Source organism: Mastigoproctus giganteus, chromosome 1 (genome assembly GCF_048544385.1).
Source record: "Mastigoproctus giganteus isolate SK-2022 chromosome 1, ASM4854438v1, whole genome shotgun sequence".
NCBI classification, from domain to species: domain Eukaryota; kingdom Metazoa; phylum Arthropoda; class Arachnida; order Uropygi; family Thelyphonidae; genus Mastigoproctus; species Mastigoproctus giganteus.
This window is the reverse complement of record NC_143575.1, coordinates 114227577-114247636: the sequence shown is the minus strand read 5'-3', so window position 1 is coordinate 114247636 and position 20060 is coordinate 114227577. Positions and strand designations below refer to the sequence as shown.

Here is a 20060-nt window from a genome sequence, read left to right as displayed (position 1 = left end):
ACCCTAGCTGAGCAGTTGACACATATCGCTACGATCGGAGCGTCTAAACAAGTCAGAATTACTGAGTGAACCCAGCGGTGTTTCCATTCGGATATGAAAATTGCCTTAAGAAGTAAGCAGAGGGCATATAGAAAATGGTTAAAATCGAGAAGCAGTACAGATCACGAAACCTTTAAAAGAGAGAGAGCTCGTTTCCTTCGCTTTAAGAGAGGAGCACGTCAACAGTATATATTATCCGAAATTACAAAACCAGGAGAATTTTCCCAAAACGCAACAACCATCTCAACATGGATGAAAAGCTATTTGAGGAGTGGACCCGCATATCTTTAGTTCATCAAGATGCGACTAGTGAAGTTTTAACTCTACCTAGTGTAAACCAGAACACTCTTTCTGCCATGGATGATGTTATTATCACTAAGCAGCAGCTCATTGACGTGATAAATGAACTGCCCAACAAAGCTATTAAGGGCCCTGACGGTATACCACTATTTATAGTTAAGGTGTGCTCTGTGTACATTGTGGATCTTCTCTTAAACATCTTACAGAAGATTCTAAAGACAGGCACCATACCGGAAATCTGGAAATCTTATTATGTCAAACCAGTCCCTAAAATTGAAATCCCAAGGTGCCTAAGGACTTCCGTCCAATCTCCATAGGATGCACATTATTAAAGATATTTTGAAAAACTCATACACCCAGTGATTATTCAACACTGTTTTGCTCACCAACCACCCTACCTCCACACAGTCCTGCAACGTAGGTCCACGACCTCTAATCTCTTCGATACTCTCTTCAGAGCACAAAAAGCCTTCAATGACAGAGCCCAACTGGACATAATCTTCGTCGTCGATATCAAATCTGCCTTCTATACTGTCTCCATTTCTACTCTTATAGGCATCTTAACAGAATATTTCAATGTATATAACCAAATTGTAAGCATTCTAAAGTCCTTACTACAGCGGAGACACCTAATTACAGCCAACGGAACTCACCAGAAAAGAACCTATGCAACGGGGGGTGTACCTCAAGGTGGGGTGATGTCGCCAACCCTCTTTGCAATCCTACTTGAACCACACCTCGCAAAAAATCCAAATTTTAGTTCCTTCGCTGATGATCTAAAATTCTTTATCAATTCAAAAGACCCCAAACAGATACAAAAAATTAATAATGAAACCTCCAAGCAAATTCAACAGTTAATTGACTTTTTACAGCGAGCTGGACTCCAACTCAACAATATGCCAAGTCGGCCCACATGACAATCACGAAGAGGAAGGTCAAGAATGACTTTCGAGTTACTGTTATTGGTGAGTCAGTTCCCAAAGTTTCATCTCATACTGACCTGGGACTAACTTGGGATGAAGACTTAAATTTCAAGGAACACTTCCTAAAGGCAAAGAAGAAGACCTATGCTGCTTTCTGGGCTATCCGCCAGGAGCTCGCAGGCTGTCACAACACCAAACTGATTGGACAATACATTAATAGATGTCTCACACCCATACCACTATATGCCTCAGAAATCTGGTCCTCTGCATCTACCTCTCGATGTAATCAATTTCTGTCAATGGAATATTGGATTCTGCGGTGGCTGAACCGTCTGGGAGGGAACCCCTTCACCATCTCGAAATCCATTCTCCTAGTCAACCTAAGCATGACTTCCTGGAAGCTCATTGTCCTCAAAAAAAAAAAAAAAAAAAAAAAAAAATCTGTCAACGCTTACCAAGCTGCTACCTCGCCATATTGATGCCCCATCAATAGAAGATATCATCGCACTAACAAGAGCAAGAAATAGAAGCCATCACCCACTTAGGATGAAGCTATCAAACTTGGACTCCCTAAAAGGAATGTTCCCATGTAACATCATTGAACACTTCAACACCTTCTCCATTGATCCGGTAAAGTTTGAAGTCAATAAAACCTACAGAAGCCAAATTATAGACCAAATCTGGACTAAATCACCAGGATTGCTGTGAAAATTGAGCAGTTTTTATTAGAAATTTGATGATATGAACAATTAAATGCAATAATGTAATGAATATAAATAAATCTGTTATGTTAGTTGCTGATAAAGAAGTCAACCTATGTATTAAACTCTTCATTAGTTATTTCAAAGTGAATACAATTAAGCAAATGTATATATCTATTTAATAGTTATTATTATACAATAATTATACTGTAAAGATCTGAAAATTTGTACAAAAGTGTATAGTATATATTTTAAAATTTCTGTACACCCTCCTAGCCCACTTGCTGTACATGGGGTGAACCTTGTGTTAATAAACTGATAGTAAGTAAGTAAAAAAATATTGGCTGTGGCTATTGTAATATCTATGTCTGCTTCCCAAAGCAGGTTGCAGAAGGTGGGCAGATGGTGTGGCCGGTTAAGGATCACGAACGGCGAGGTCGCTAGGAAGTCTTCAAGTAGCTGACCATTGTGCGTTGCTCTTCTGCCATCCGTTTCGTTGTGCCATGAGGGCGACCGATAGTTCACGTCTGCTCCCACAATGATCCGCTGGTTTGGTAGGATGTCAAGTAGCTGTTGCAAGTAATTTATGGCAGTTGTGGTATCCTATCCCGGTCTAGAGTAGAGGGATATGGCGTAGAAGGCTCCTATTGGTGTGATGACATGGGCGCAGGCTGCCCAGGGTGTGCACATCTGTGCGATTTTCGTTGCCGTGATATCCGGGTTTCGGACCAGGACTGCGGCGCAGGGAGTGTCCTCATCAGATTGGATTAATTTATATGCAAGTGGGTAGTCCCTTACTTGTTTGGAATGTGCGTACGGTTCCTGAAGTAGTAGGATATCAGCACTCTCTTGGTCGGCCTTAAGGCGTAGCTGGTTAGCCACCGCCCTGGCCCTCTGTGCATTATGCTGGAATATTTTCATATCTGTGGTGTTGAATTTCTTAGTTGTAGTCGCCATAATCAGTTCTAGTTTGGTGCATGCTCTTCGCTTTGATGTATGAGGGACAGTTGGGGTCCCTTATCGAGTGTTTGCAATCCATTTTTACCGACTTGCAATTAGCACAGATAGGGTCTTTGTCCTTATTTGGACAGTTTTTAAACTCGTGTCCCCGCTCTGTACAATGGCCGCAGGTGGGCTGAGTCTGAGCACAGGTATGCCCGAATTTACAACACTGGAAGCATTTTGGGACGGGTACGTACTCCCTGAAGCAGTGGCTGCCCCATCTTACCAGTTGATAAAGACTGTTTTGCTAGCATATAGTCTTCCAAGCCGCTGGTGAGCGCTCTACCACCCAGTTGGTGGAGTTTCCTGCTTTAGCTTTAGTCTGAAATCTCGGAGTAACGATGGTTGATGGTTCCTTCCCTGGATGGTCTTGCTGTAGGTTTCTCATGTACAGTGCTTGGATCTCAGTCGGGGTTATGTCCTTGTCCAAGTTGTATATAATTACACTAGGTCGTTTTCGTTTCGGTGGTAGGGTCTCTAATCCAAGTGTGTGGGTTCTTTGATTGTTTAGTATCAGGTTTGCATCCGCCTTTGTCTGGTGGGTTTCAATGATAACACCCACATTTCTGGTTTTGCGAACCGATTTGATTTTGGCGCACTTAATTCTTCGGTAAGGTTGTTTACCACTATGCTCTTTAGCTCTTCGCTGATGTGGGTTTCAACTTTGGAGGTCGGTCTTACGATGACTAGGTGTGGGGTTGGCAAGAGGGTCTTGCGTTTAGTGGTAGGTTCCTTAGTTGCTGTTTGGTTGGTGGGTTGCTGTGTCCTCAGCGCTTCAGCAAAAGTGGGGGCGCCCTGTTGCACTTTGTTCGCCCCACTTTCAAGATAGGCATCAAGCCTGGCAGTTATTTTTCATTTTCCAGATGCGTTTGGTCCAAAATTGTTTCTAGTTTGGTCCACAGGGAAACTATTTCAGCTCTTAGTCCTGTAGCCACTCTGCTGCTCTGCTTCTTGAATACGTTTTCAAATGATGTTTAGGTAGGTGGTAGACGTCAGCGTGCCCGGCACATGGATGATTGGACCCAGGGTATCCTAGCAGAACATCGGCCAAAGCATTACACCGCCTACACCGGCTTGTTTCCATCCCACTGTGCATCCACGCGCTATCACTTGCCCAGGTAAACGACGCACACGTACCCGGTCGTCCACATGGTGCAACAGGAAACGTGATTCATCGGATCAGACGACCTTCTTCCAATCATTCAAGGTCCAGTTTCGATGCTCGCGTGCCCACTGTAGGCGCTGTCGCCGGTGAACCGTGGTTAGCATGGGCTCTCGAAGCGGCCTGAGTCTATGCAGCCCCAATTTGAGCATGGCATCCCGTCACTAGCATTCCAATTACCGGCTAGTTGCGCCACCCTCTCCCTTCTGTTGCCACGTGCCATCCGGGAAAGCCTTCGCTTTCTTTGGTCGTCCAACACCTCGCCGGCGGTTCGTGGGGTTTCCCTCCTTAGACCACTTTCGGCAGGTATTTTTTTTTGTAATTTTTTTTTTTTTTTGTTAGCGCATCGGCTTCTGTGGCCATAATGCACCTCCCAAAAGTTTTACATTTTATACTCTGATCCAAGCCCGAAGCGGGATTTGAACCCGCCTCGGGCTTGGATCTTTCGATAGGTACTAACCACGGCTAACCGTTAGCATCCCACCAGCCGTGCGGTTTCGGATATGCTCTGACCCATTCTTCTGGCCATTACAATTTGACCTTTGTAAAATTCGCTTAAGTCCGCTGCCTTTCCCATCTGAAGAACAAGGGTAACACTGATTAACGGAGCTCAGTATCAGGTATTTTTTATACCGTGTCCCACCCCGCACACGCGCCGTAGTTCACCTGCAGTTGCTTCGATTTGCATAACGACTGGCTGGTCATGATGTATTGGCTCATCGGTGTATAACCTACTGTGCCTGTACTACCTATATATTTATATATATATATATAGTACTCTTTTTATATATATATATATATATATAAGGGTACCTTACACCATGTTTTATGGTGTCAAATACTCTACTGATTTATTTGCATTTCAGTGAAGAAGTCAGTATCATGGTAATGAATAATATCTTCAACTTTGTGATAGCCGATTTAACCTTTTTTTTAGTTGAATTGATCAGCGTGTCTAAGGAAACTCGGTGAAGAGTATAACCTAGCGAGCGTGTTAAGTAAACAGAGTAAGTAATACTATGTGCATCGAACTTTCTTGAAAAGTAATATTTGTAGAGAGATTCGATCTCAGAAGAGCTTCCGGTTGGTCGAGTAGATTACCGTTCTCTACGTTAAAGTATCAAAAAGATTTACCGTGGTTAGCTGAGGGATAAATTCATTTAATTGTTTCCTTCCTTTTTGCTTCTTGTTTATTATGCATCATGTGGGACATGGGTATTAGAGGAATAGCCTTTGAGAGGTGGAATTAGTACTCCAGTAATAAGGGATGCAACAAAGAAAAAAAAATCTAAAGCTTTGGTACCCATTGTAAATTGGGTTCTTACACAAGAGCGCACAAGCACCACTATTACAACATATCAAAGGAGAAAAAAATATATAAACTAGACCTTACAAGTATCGCAGAAACTACTCTCATTTTCAGAATACAGTGTAATGCTGTACCAATGTTATATGAACTGTTGTCCACGAATCCCACGAATTCGCCAACAAGTCGTTCAAGATCCGCGAGGTCTTCCTCGTTTCGTGGGCAACGAATGAATTACATAGTAAAAAAAAAAAAAAAAAAAAGATATGAGACAAGATCACCCGCCACGCTAATTCCTAGAGGTAATCTGATGAGAATTCCCTTTAGGCGTTTCTTGATGTCAGGTTAGAAATGATTATAAATCGACCGGATTGAGTACAGGCATTTTTTTTTTAATCTGCATACCTTTAAAAGCGTTAGGACATACTTTGAATGTGTACTAGAATCATTTCTGCTTATCGATCACAATATTTGAGAGCAAAACACAAAATTATATTTTAATTTGGGCATCCTTTTGTAAAGCTAGGAATCAAAATGGTTTGTGGTGGATTAAGTTTGCGTGATAATGCACTGTCCACTCTAAAGCACTCAGCCGCTTATCTGATACTGGTAAGGTAGGGTCTAAGAGGCAACATGCAGCTTTCGGAAAGCGTCAAAGGGGAACATAGAGGATCACTAATAGTCAGTACGAATTACAACGCGAAAGAGTTTCAAAGAGATCAGATTGTCCGGTGACATATCAGTCATTTTCGGTTGCTTATTACTACAATCAGTTTTATTCTTTCAAAATGGACTGTAGCTATTATCGATAAACTACAGCAGATTGTCCTCATTCTGCTGTAGTTTATCTGTAGTTTATTCTGCTGTAGAAGAGGAAGGCTGCTTCATCACGATAGTTATCTTTGCTAACAGTGACGTAAAAAAGTTCAGACATCAATCGAAATGGTGTTGCACCGCTTTGATTTCCATGGTAGAGATGCATAACTCCTATAGACAAATTTGAGTCCAAGAACTTTTAACGCTGCTCGGAGTGTGACTTATAACCCTCAGAAAAAGAAAACGAGGGTGCCTAGAAAGTCAGGTTTGTAGGCACCCAGTTAAAAAAAAATAACTTTGCAAAATGTGCCTGACTGGTATAGCACCATGCCCTGAATCACACGAAAACGCTTCCAGTGAGCGCTAGAATTACGATCTTGTAAATGACTAACACTGGCCACCCTTCCCTTTGAACGTACATCTAACAAGGAGGAATGATGGGAAATATCAACTGCCTTCTACCGCAAATTGATCAGAAGTACTCAGGAAGGGATCACCTTATGAGGCTGTAATCCAATAAATTAAGATGAGCGTGTCTGAGAAGCATAAACAGCGTTTTGGAATAAAAGGACAAGACCCAATATTAGTCTCACTTGTTATGAATTATTTATTTATAGTTTTATTTATTCTGTTTACTTTTTCATGTATTAACTGTAATACTTTGCAGCAACATCCAATTCTTAGGACTTCTTTCTGTATAACATACAGTATATTGCATAAATAAAAAATAAATCCATTTTAAAGTAGTGGTGGTGTAAGCATAATTTTGAAAGCATATCGTACATCCTAGAGCACTTCTCTTCAGTCCTGTTCAACAGTAGAACCTTTATGCGAACCCTTAGTATCTTTAAAGAATAATATTCACATATAAATTATATAAAAACCAAAAATAAAGATTTTACAGATCATTTGCGAAATCCGTGATACTCTCTTGGCAGAATCACAGGGTTCTGAGGAGCATGTGCCAAACACCGCTGTCTGTCCTAGAGCATCCTCAAGTTCTATAACAGTTAGCTCATTCTGTTATTATAAAATAATGCGAAATAACAGTTTTATATTACAGTATATGCCACCAGTGAAACAGCGCTTATTATAGAGAATAATTCCAGTTACAAAGTCTGAATAACACATATAAAAGATAATAGAATAGTATCGTAATTGAACAGACGACTAAAGAAGAGCAATAAACATTTAACTCGAAATATATTGCATGCATGAGGTTAGATCGTTAATTAGCTAAAATTTTGTTTGTCGTTATAGAAAAGACTAACCGAACTACTTTTTAAAACGTTGGTTGCAAATGTACAGCACTAGGTGGCAGCACTGATTTAGTTCCGGTTGCATATTTGGCAGCTGCCGGAAATAGCGGTGCAACTAACAGTGTGTGTGAGCGAGAGGAGAAAAAGAGATGCAAACCGTTGTTCTCTTTCCATGTGCTAGAAATGGCAAACTGCTGAAATTCAAAGCCTTTGATACACTTTCATGAAGTATAAAGTGCAGGAATGCTGTGACAAGGTCAATGTTCGCAGAACGTGTCCAAACGTCTGCTGGCGGTGAGAAAATTGAAGCTTTTGACGCGATAATGAAGCACGACAGACGACGGATGGCACGCAGTAAAATTGCACAGGAATTTAGCATTTCGTGTCGAGCAGTCTACAACATCGTTTACAACAAGTTAGAGTACAGGAAAGCGCAAATAACTGATTTCTATTGCAGGCCACAAATTTCTATAATGAAGGCATGGTCCTTCACAATATGCAAGTGCGTGAACAAAATCAGTGTGGCATTTAAAAGCGATGTAACTATGTTACTACACCCATGCTGGCTTTATTATAGTTAAATCAAAAATGTGAATGATCTCTCCTCGTCATTTTCTAAATATGCCAATAGGCCGGAATTACATTGATGTAATCAAAAAGTAATAATTTATCAATATTTAGGAGGCTACTGGCAGAATAACAGCTAGCCCAACATACAGACTGAACAAATATGTACACAGATTATATCCAAAAGATGAGAGGATATGGAGGAGCTAACAAAGGGTAAGAAATTAGCCGAGCCCAAAAATTGCGAAGTGAGAGGACAAGAAATAGGATTGGGGAAATAGTACCCTAATTCTCCTCAAATACTCTAATAATCCACGGGACATAAAAATAATTAAGAATATGATAGCATACAGAGACATAACGAGAAGATCAAACCATATAGCAATGGTACTCGGACGTACCAGGAGCGTAACTGCCCGACCCGTGAGGCGGGCTGATATTTTTCTATTTTATGGTGGTCTTGGTTCACTGGAATACAGGAATACCTGAACCATACCGCATGGGTACGATATTTACGTTCCAACTACGTCGGAGTACCTTTGCCCTTCTCTATATCTTTGATCTTCTCACCCCTTCATCTTATGTATATAATATGGGTAATATTGGTAGACTCTGCTCTCTCTTGGACTAGCTGTTATTCTGTCAGTATACCCTAAATTTTGATAAATTATTACTTTTTTATTACAGCTTTCTGACTCAGGCCTATGCATATTGTCAGGTTCTACTCTTACTGCCAACTGGTGGCTTACTGGAAACAGATAGCTTTTGATGATTATTATTTGAATGTTTTGAATGGTTAGCCCTTTATAATAATTATTATTAAAATCTTTTTATTTCCACATTTCCACATAGATAACATACCATTAAATGAATCCTTATATGATAATTAGCTATAATGATTTCAATAATATTTGTTATTTTATTATTATAATTTTTTGAAACCTACTCTTGTTTACAGCTTTGGACAAAGAAAACTTTTCTTTCAGTATTACCTAGCCTGTTTTCCATTTTTATTTCTAATATATATATATATATATAGAGAGAGAGAGAGAGAGAGAGAGATTTTCGCCCCTCGCATCAGTTCCGGGAAAGAACATCGTGGATAGAATGAAAAATGCAAGCGGTTATTAAGGGTCTGCCCAGCCAGTTGCCATGTATTGCAGTGATGCACACTAGGCGACTACCATGTCTGCATCATTGGCAAAGTGGAAACACTTCGCCGGTAATGCGAATTAGGTTACAAATTGCATAGCAGGACGAAGGTATCTCAACTGAGGTATCTGCCTCGGAAGGAGCGCAAGAGTTAATAAATTCAATAGTGTAAGTTCAAATGATACAATTAGATGCGAAGAAAGATGGCCTTTCGCGTACCTGCGTCTGTTTCAGAAATACCTCATCCTGGCTCTAATAAACGGTATCTATGTCCATATTAACTAATGGAAACCAGCATTTGGATGAACTATTATCCCCACTAAAAGTGACAATCCCAAGCGTTGTGTCTCTTACAATTTTATTCAATAGAATTCTTCGATACAAAACTAATTAGCTTTCATATTCTTCAGACAGGTTCGAAAAATGTGTTGTTGTTTTTTTTTTCTTGCATTCATATCCTTAACTTATTTATTTTCTGAATAGAAAAATTCATTACTTTAATTTCCTTCATAGCATTTGTAAAGTGCTTCTAATTTTTGAGATTTTGTCAAGGTCAACGGAACATGCAAGTCGGGAAGCAGCCATATGGAGAGGAATACTGACGCCCTTTGTCTGTTTGACAGACAGAGCATTTTCTTACATTCAGTCGCTTAAAAGTCATGGCACAGCCCTGTAATCTTCCTCTCCATCCTCTGGTAAGTTGGGAGCAAGGTACATTTTCATCGATCTACATACAGTCCCTAAATTATTCATCTGTTGTCATAATCTCAGCTGCTTCTTGAAGATCAACTTCTTCTTGTTGGGATAAACAGGCATTGTATAACAATTATTGTTTTGGCACAACTTCATTCTCAGCCTTTTTTTTTTTAGCAATTTCAGGGCATCTAGCAGTTTCATTTATGTTTTTTAAATATCTCCTAATCTGTTTTCTCCTACTCTCTATATGATACTGGTAATTGTTCTACTTATCTCTCAATGGTGTAGTAGAGAATACAGAATCTTGAAAATGGAGTTACATTTTCTTGGAAAGAATGCCAGGTGTACGTTTCCTTAACCGTGTTCTTAAACGGCAGAACATTTTTTCTGGGTAGTTACATAAAGTATACCAGTCAGTAAAACGCAGGAAAGATCGTCACAATATTACTGATAACTAACTTTTATTCTGAGAAGTTACACCTGAAATAACATCACCTTGCGAAATTTCTAGGAGTTCCTTAGTAATATACATATTACTATGTAAAAGGCTATACAAAGTAGTAAGACAAACTTCTCTTTCTGAGCCACCAGCTCTTTTTATTCTTCGTGGATTTTCTTTCTTTGATGTATTAATAATAGGGTACATTTTTGGAGCGTCTCTCTCATATTGAGATCATCCCTGGATCTTTCTATTGTTTGCTGGTCTGCCTGGAGTTCCGCGTCACTTGTTCCCAGGAAATGGCTATTCGACTATTCATAAAAATGACAGTGACATTTTTGCTCTGTCCTAAACTTAATAGCCCAGTATTGTCCAGTTTAAATAACGAAAAAGTAACACGAATGCAATGAAGAAGGACAAATAAGAAAAGTAATCTCTCTTTCCTCTCGAAATACCATTTTGTATGTTTGGAGGGGACAGATTCTAGTATACTAGGCTCCTTATGTCAAATAAGTCTGGTGTTGCACCTTTGTAAGGTTCACAAGAGTTAATTGGTTCTCATTTGCACACGCCATTTTCAGTGACCTCAAGATACTGCTTTATGGGACACTGTATGCCTAGAAGTCGATCGAAACTCTACCTTTTTTTCCCCCTCTTTCTTACGGTCATCAAATTTTAAGTTTTTAATTAAAGTTTTAATTAAAGAGCTATCTTTGCATTACTTCGCTCACAGGATGTACTCGTTTTGTGCAGCAGTTTATAGCTTGGGCTCTGTCAGATGCTTGACTACTCCTCTCACTCCAGAATATTACCATAAATGATCAAGACAGGAATGCAAACATATAAAACGAATTTTTTTTTTTTTTTGGAACAGTCTTCAGCAGCGAACTTTTAACAGCTAAATTAGTCATGCATGTAAGCATTACATCTTGTAGTGCGAAACTTGTGGTATTCCCGGGAATACCTTTAATAAGAATATAATAATTAACAGTTTGAATTCTATCGCCTTGATCCACAGAATTGTGCAAATTTACTAAAGACTGATGCTCGTGATGAATACCATTGTACGCGACCCATATCAGTAACATCAACAGCCTTCAGTAAATTTGCATAAAGCTTTGGATTAAGTGAAGTTTAAAACCAATTTTTTTAGACAAAAAATTAGCTTTTATTTTGTCATTTAATATTTTGTGCTGAAACCATTTTCTTTTATGAAGGCCTTCAATCTTTGCGGCATGCTCTCAACCAGATTTTTATAAATGTCAGACGATATGTTCCTCCACTCGGCCTTTAACGCAGCCACCAGTTCGGCTTTGTTACTTGGGCGATCTCGCCATGCACGCACCAGACGATCCAATACATCCCGAAGGTGCTAGATAGGTTCAGATCATAACCCTGGGCTGGCCAATCCAACTTTTCCACACCCATGTCCTCAAACCACTGTGTTACGACCCGAGCAGTATGGCATTGCGCCTTGTCTTGCTGGTACAACAGGTATGGACCTTCCCCGAAGTATTGCCATAACGTTGGAAGTGCATAATTGTCCAGGCTTTCCTGGTATAGCACAGCTTTCATGGTTTTGTGGATAATGACTAATGGGCCCAAGCCAAACCATGAAAGGAGTCCCATACTATGACACTGCCTCCACTAAACTTCATTGTTGGAAGGATACAACCAGGAGGGAACTGTTCCCGTGGCATTCGCCACGCCCAGGAACGGCCATCAGACTGGTAGAGTGCGAATCTTGACTCGTCTGTCCATAGGACTGTTTTACACTACTCTAGAGTCCAAGATTCGCGCTCCTTACACCGTATTAATCGGCGTCTAGCATTTGTTGAGGTGATCAATTTGTTGAACTGTTGAAGTAATTCTGTTGAACGTGTCATCTTTCATGCTCACTTTTGCAATTGTCCGTCCGTTCGAAGCCCAGTGTGCATATTTATAGCAGGTTCTGTGATGTGTTATATGCATAGCACCTGTTTTCCCATCCACGAAGGAATGTCCAGATATTAATGGTATGGCAGTGTACTATACAACAGATATAATACCCGATGTTTAGACAGTAATACTGTATTTCACAATTCCCAGCTTTTCTGTCATTTACAGAAGACTCCATTGCTTCAGACATAGTGCTGCAGAAGAGGACAACATTACATTAGGAAGATCATTTTCTTATTTATCATATAACCAGTCTCCTATTTTCAATGTGGACCAGGAGATTACTCCCTGTAACGGAGGAATTAATCTTCAGGTCAAAGAGCAGTGCGTCCTCCGATGCATTGTACTCATCTACTGCACATGTCTTTATCAACCTTGCATTACTGTTTATTAGATGGTGTAGCCTAATTTACTTTACTATTTTTAAGTATATTAGCATATACCTACGGAACATCTATTGTATTCACTTGTTCGTCCTTCGGCATGCACAAACTTGATCCTTAATGGATAGATTTTCATAAAATTTTATATTAGGTTCTTTTAAAAAGATCTGTTGAGTTATCCCAAATTTCATTAAAGTCAGACTAATGAAAATCCGGCGATTATTATTTCTTTTTTACTCCGTTCGTCCGTCAAAAATATCTAGTTCTTTTAGAGCTAGATATTTGTCGAAACATCCCGAATTTTACTAAAATAACCGAACCATTAGAAATTCGAAGTAATAATAGCATGGAAATCACTCTATTAAATGTATACATAATCATAGTCTGTATTATAACTCTGCAATAAAGATCAGTGATGCGTCACTACCCTGTTGTCACTGAAAACAGAGTCATTAATGTTGGATCATAAAGGAGAACTTTACACATTCTGTTTTGGAGTGTAGCGTAGGATTATGTTGTTCACCTGGCCTCATAGCCCAGGGACTGAACACCACCAACCCCTACTTACTATACCAGGTACAGGGAGCAGTGTCAGGTAGTAGGGATCACATTTTCTGGCTGAGCGAACCCTCGTTTCGCTTGAGCTTACCAGAAAGAGCCATAAAAAGATGAAAAAGTGTGCAGTAGTAACAGTTGAAGTCTTGGATAAAAGAGAAAGGTAAAGAAGGTGGATGATAGGAAGGCTTCTACCGAGAAATTGAAAGATAAGGAAGAAGGAATCCATGTAGAGAAAATTAACCCTCCACAGAGGGGGTGCTGTTAACAGTAGCAAAAGTATTAGGGTGATAGGCGTTCCCAGGAGAAAATTTGGGGTTAGGAGGACGGCGGGGAATAGGGAATAACTGTCTTAGGGCAAGGGTATCCTAAGTTTTTGGTCAAGGTGACCTCCCACACCTCTCATACCAGCTGAAACCAGTGTCCGCATGCCATGACATGCTGCCAGAAAGGGAAGCAACATGACGACAGCAAGACCAGGGTTTTCTTTGCTAGGTTCTGTACTGTTAACTGTACCACTGCAGTCAAGTCGGGGAAGGGGCACTTGTCGACTGACAGTTCACAACACATTCACTCCAGCCAGTCGTACATCATTCATACTATATGTAAGCTACACGGGGCACGTTTTTTTTCGCATGTAAACGTTTACGGTTCAAAAAATTAAGACAAGGATATCAACTTCCACTTTCCCATTTGTCCACTTTCAATCGTTATCTTGCACACTGACAGGACTATATATATATACAAAAAAAAATTAAATTATTATTTTAGGGTTGCCCGTAATTAAATACATTAACCCGTATTTGTGTCTGTAATTTGCGTATGTTCTATGGTCGATTTGCCTGTTTTGCTGGACGAAAAAACCCCAGTTACTGGGAACCTTGCTATCTACGCCTGAGACCGACTAACTCAGCCACGGAGTGAAAAAAGCCCATTAAAGTTCCTCGCGTCATTGACGGGATTCGAACCCAGGCCTTTTCCACTCGGTGTGGGGAGGACGGTGACGATACCACTGTGCTACGCGCGCAGACGACTATATGTATACAGGGTGTTTCAAAAATGATGGTCATTAATTTAGAGGTGAAAATTACAAACTAAAATAAGCAAAAAGTCCCAGTGAAAATCGAGCCGCAAATGAACCGTTTTCATGATAATGCACATTTTCTGTTAAGATCCGCCATTGACTATGGAAGCACTAGTTTAGCAAAAAGCTGTGAATCCTTTGCCACGGGTGGTTTTAATAAACATAAGATAATATATTTTTAATGTTTGGTTTCAACGCCACAGGATTTTACAGATGTTACATGTTAAAGGATGTTCTTTCTGATACCCTTTCCTCAACATCAGGTGTTATGCTTCTGGGCCTACCTGCTCGTACTTCATGAGCGAAGCGCCCATGTTCTCTAAGGCGTTGATGTGCCTTGATGAATGTGCACCTGTTAGGCTGCCTTCGTAGGGGAAATGCTTCTTGGTACAAACGTACAGTCTCGAGTGCACTGCCGTTGGCTTTACCATACATGAAGTGCATATCCGCATACTCTTCCTTGCTGTAACTTCTTTCCATGTTGACTATCCTTTGACAAGTACTAGCATGCCTGCTACCTCTCAGAGCATTGAGGAAGGGGAAACGGAGAGATTGAGCATAACCTAACCTAAACAAACAAGTCAGTGGTGGATCCCAACTAGAAATGTGCAATATGTCGAAAATTATTCACCTAAGGACCCATGTTTACTAGGCTTTTTTTGCATATTGTAGTCTGTACAGTTCACCTTTAAATTATTGACCATCACTTTTGAAACAACCTGTATATACAGGGTGTTTCAGCTAAACGTTTCAGAACTTCTAAGAGGGGTAGGGTACATCCTGACAACTCGAAATCATATAGCAATGTGGGGTCGGAAATGCTTTCCTGAAGCGGTGTTGTACACAGAAGCACCATAAAGAAAAGAGACCGTAAGTGAGAAATCGTTTTAATAATACATGAAAAGAAGCAAAAGGTACATGGATTAAAGTAAGTGTTCGAAGTTTGTTCCACGGGCTACAATGCACGCCTCACATCTCCGACGCATGGACATCCGAACATTCTGGAATACTCCAGGCGAATTTCGAATTTCTTCGGCAGTTACTGCGATTCTTGCAACCAGCTCCTCAGCATTGTCAACAGGGGTGTCATAAACTAGCGATTTCATATGACCCCAGAAATAAAAATCAAGACATGATAGGTCGAGTGACCGAGCAGGCCAACGCACGGGACCACCACGTCCGATCCACTGTTGAGCAAATGTGACATCCAGGTAGTTACGAACAACTCCGCTATAATGAGCAGGGGCTCCATCGTGTTGGAACCATCGTGTTGTTACGCCTGGAGTATTCCAGAATGTTCGGATGTCCATGCGTTGGAGATGTGAGGCGTGCATTGTAGCCCGTGGAACAAACTTCGAACACTTACTTTAATCCATGTACCTTTTGCTTCTTTTCATGTATTATTAAAACGATTTCTCACTTACGGTCTCTTTTCTTTATGGTGCTTCTGTGTACAACACCGCTTCAGGAAAGCATTTCCGACCCCACATTGCTGTATGATTTCGAGTTGTCAGGATGTACCCTACCCCTCTTAGAAGTTCTGAAATGTTTAACTGAAACACCCTGTATATATTACAAACCCCATGTTCTCATTTGGTCACTGCACAATTCACACACATGGCCAAGTCATTGTTGGTAGACATGTATATATGTACAGTTAATCTATTTATTTATTGTTATATACATATTCCGAGACTATTCAAACAATTTATTGAACGTTCTCATTCACAGTCTTTCACTCGCTCGAATGTTTGCATCACTTGTACCACAGCACTCTGAATATCTAGAACAAACTTTTTTTTGCAGGTTAAGTTCACATCCTCAACCACATACCCACATGACATAGAGATAAACTACACGGATGCAAACATGCATATACAGAGTGTCCAGAAAAAATGTATAGACACTTTGCTTGTTAAGTTGTTGTTGTTATTTGTTTTTTAGGAGCATTAGCAACTAAGGCCATATTGCTCCGGGAATATGCGGTGGTCATTCCCTGACCTTTCCGCATCCTCCGTATTTGGTGGTGACGGGCTCGAACCCCGGTCTAATCAAGAAAGCGTGTGCTACGCACTGCTGCTGCTCCTTCCCACCTGGCTACGGAGGCGCCTTGCTTGTTAATAACTTCTATGTTTATTTCCATAAATTCAATTTTATAATTTTATGATGAAGAAAAATATGCATTAACGCAAGTGTTCAAATTGTTCCCCATTCTCATCCAGGCAGTGTTGACATCGTCGAGAAACTGAAGTGCATACTTCAGTTTCTCGACGATTTTACAGATGTTACATGTTACATGTTACAAAACCTAAGATATCTCTTGGTATTGCTGCACATTTTGCTTCAATAGCTTGCCGTAATTCAGCGATTGTTGCTGGTTTTGTGGCATAAACTTTATCTTTGAGGCATTCTCAGAAAAAAATAAAAATCCAATGGCGTTAGATCTGCTGAATGCGTTGAATGCACTGCCTCTTCGTCCAATCCCTCTCCCAAACAGATGGATTGCACTGCCTCTTCGTCCAATCCATCTGTTTGGGAGAGTTTCATCCAGTAAGCTCTAACGTCGCAATGAAAACGGAGAGGTGTCCCTTCGTGTTGAAAATAAAATTCATCATCATCCTCAAATAACTTACGAATGTGTGGGACGATTGATTCCTGAAGCCAGTTGAGGTAAGCAGCACCAGCAACAGTTGCATCAAAAAAGAATACCCCAATCAAACCCACGGATGATAGTCCACACCACAATCTATTTTACCAATAACAATATACTGGTGTCTCATAGCACTGGTCACTTCGGCATTACTCTAAAACAACTGATTCATAATAATCCCAGTTTCGTATTAAATTTAGGGTTTGCCACTAAAAATAGCCTCAGCAGACAATATTTTGAAATTGAATTAAAGCAATTTGAACGCACTACTATTTATTATTATTATTATTTATTATTATTATTTTGACATGTCAGCGCATCCTCTGTTTTCAGGTGTTTTTCAGTCTGCACTGTATCCGATGTAGCTTAAAAAGCATTTCACATGATTTTAGTCAGATTTAGATATCTTAACCTTTATTTTTAATTAATATCGTCTCGTTCTCTAAATACAACCCACTTATCAAGTTCATATTTCACCTTAAGTCATAACAGCTCTGGAATGGTGACCATTACAGAAATGTGACCCTGACGCATTTCTGTGTGTCTGAGAACATTAATATGTTCTGTGGTACTCTGAAATGTATCAGGTTCGTTTTTCTGCTCTTAATAATATATGTCACGTTGTGAAACTACGACTAGTATCATTTATCATTTAGTCAAAGTTTATCATTTTTTAATTATTATTAAAAAATCTTTATCCTTTTATGAGACTGAAGGATTTTTAATAAAAATAAAAATAGAGAAATATTGGATAGCTCTAGATAAATGACACTAGTCACCGTTTTACAACATTTATTACGAGTATTATTATTATTATTATTAGTAGTAGTAGTAGTAGCATTAATAATAGTAGTAATTGTTGTTAAAATCAAGCATATTTTGATTACTACTCACTGCATCGATCTTGGTAGTTATCAAACAACTTCTTTCGTTTAAAATTTCTTTTTTCCAAATGATTACATTAATAAAACGCGAGCAGTTAATGGAATGTGTGATGACTGCTAACAGGCACTGCGTAATTTTACTTAATAATCTAGGTCAATCACAAACCGGACTGCCACCTGTTCACTTAAACAACAAATGCCAATTCGGTTAAAGTAATAAATTCTTCATATTAATGATCTGCATTAATTGATTAAAATCACTTAATTCCTGAGAGATGGTGTATAGAACCGCTCTCCCATTACTTTTGATATAATTAACCTTCAGTGACATCGGTATGCCCAGATCATATACAATGCGTCCAAGCGGAAAAAATCAAAACGCTTTTATCGGTTTTAAGGTTATCGACAGCGCTATCAAACAACTTTCTAGGTCAACCGAAATGAATTTCATGATAACCTTGATTTCGCTTCATATTCAAATAAGAAAAATTATCGTTTTTCATCGGGTACAATGAACAATCTTACCTATCGAAACCACGTGGACTTTCTGCTTCATGACCTACAAAAGACTGTCCTCGGTGTAAAACTTCCGTGTTCACGCACAGGACTAAATGACAGCAAATAAAATCGAATCGTCTATCATTTACTGCATGTTTAAAACAAAACTCCTGGGAAATTCGCCACGTGCGTCGGCCGCTAACTGCTTCCTTTTTCTTGCCTCCGATCCTTGCGGCAATTGTCTTGCTCAACCACGTCGGCTACTCTCTTCTGTTTATCTGTAGTTACAACTCGTGACCCGTGCGCGCGCGCGTGTGTTGTGTGTGTGTACGTAAGTGTATGTGTGCGTGCGTGCTCGCTTCAAGTTCCGTTTCTGGACAGGCCTTACCTGCCAACACCACATGCTGCTGCCGTATTTATGCAGGGCCTAGACAGGTAAGAATGAAGCAGAAAGAGAGAGAGAGAGAGCAACAAAACAGGAGGGGGAGGGGGGAGAATAAAACATGCCAATGCAAAAAACAACAACAAAAAAGTTTATCGGAGGAATGTGTGAAAACAACATCCTGTTATGAGAAGCGATAATGAATTTCGGTTGGAAACAGAAGGCTACAGAATATATTCAAGTAGGATGGAGTAAAAGGTGTTTCCAAAATAGAACGGTCTTTTGGACAAATCTCATTCAAACCCTCACGAGATTTTCCATAGCTTTCAAAAAGAGAATAGCCGTAGTTTATCACAAAATACGTATTGTTTTTTTCTCCAGTGAATTACCTATATCTCTCACTAAAAACAGAATGTCTTAAAAAAAAATCGTAACGATGAGGATGAATGATAGAAATTGCAACTTTAAAAACTTTTTTATTCAACTTTGTCGGCTGAAAATACATATTTCTAAACATACACGTAAAAAACCAACAGTTAATTTTATTCGAGAACTGGTCGAGTCTGAATTTCTAATGTATCTGGCAGTCGGTTACTGAGTGTTAATCAAATTTTCATTATTTGCGACATTAATATCGACATAATCGATTATTATACTTTCTGCTAATAAGATTTAATTATTAATTATTTATTTTTCAGTGATTAATTATTTTTATTTTAAATATAGCAAATTTCTTAGAAGAGAACAGCAAAATAAATTAGTGTTCGATATCCACTAGCTTTGATTGAAGAGCAGCTGCAATGATTATTGTCTTTTTTTTTTTTTTTTTCATTAAATCCTTAGTGGCCAGGCAGTAGTGGAAACTTCCCTTGAATATTCGCGCTTTCTCCTAGGCATCACGCAGACTCCCTGTAGCACATAACTGTGCAGACAATTACAGATCAGAAAGAAATTATCAGCATTTTATCAGTGGAAAAACTAACAGAAATAAAAATATTGAGTATGTTTCGAGCTTTCATTTAAGGTGTGCTCCTACAGGTGACGTTACTGACATCCTATTCCAAACAGGTCAGCGATCGCTTACATTTACCGCCCTGTACTATTGAGCATGCCGGCTGTGTGCATACAGGGTGTCTTTGCAATCCAAAACAGATATCTTCCCATTCGATGGCTCCAGCTTCGATACAAAAAACTGCCCTATTTATTTATTTTTTTTCCAACAAATTACTTTAAACTTTTTTAATTATTTAATTTAAAATTACTCTTAATTTTGTTATAATTATTTTTAACTTTAATTAATTTTAAATTAACTTTAATTAATTTT

The 20060-nt window shown here is 39.4% G+C and overlaps 1 protein-coding gene across 1 annotated transcript in view; it reads right to left on the bottom strand.

Annotated features, from left to right (window-relative positions):
• LOC150091104 (uncharacterized) overlaps positions 1–18619 on the bottom strand; it is a 131285-nt gene extending 112666 nt beyond the window's left edge. The window contains exon 1 of the mRNA XM_090374299.1: positions 18382–18619. Coding sequence (XP_090230425.1) covers positions 18382–18412 — 31 coding nt within the window. The 5' untranslated portion in view covers positions 18413–18619. The remainder of the gene's footprint in view (positions 1–18381) is intronic.
• Positions 18620–20060: the final 1441 nt, after the last annotated feature.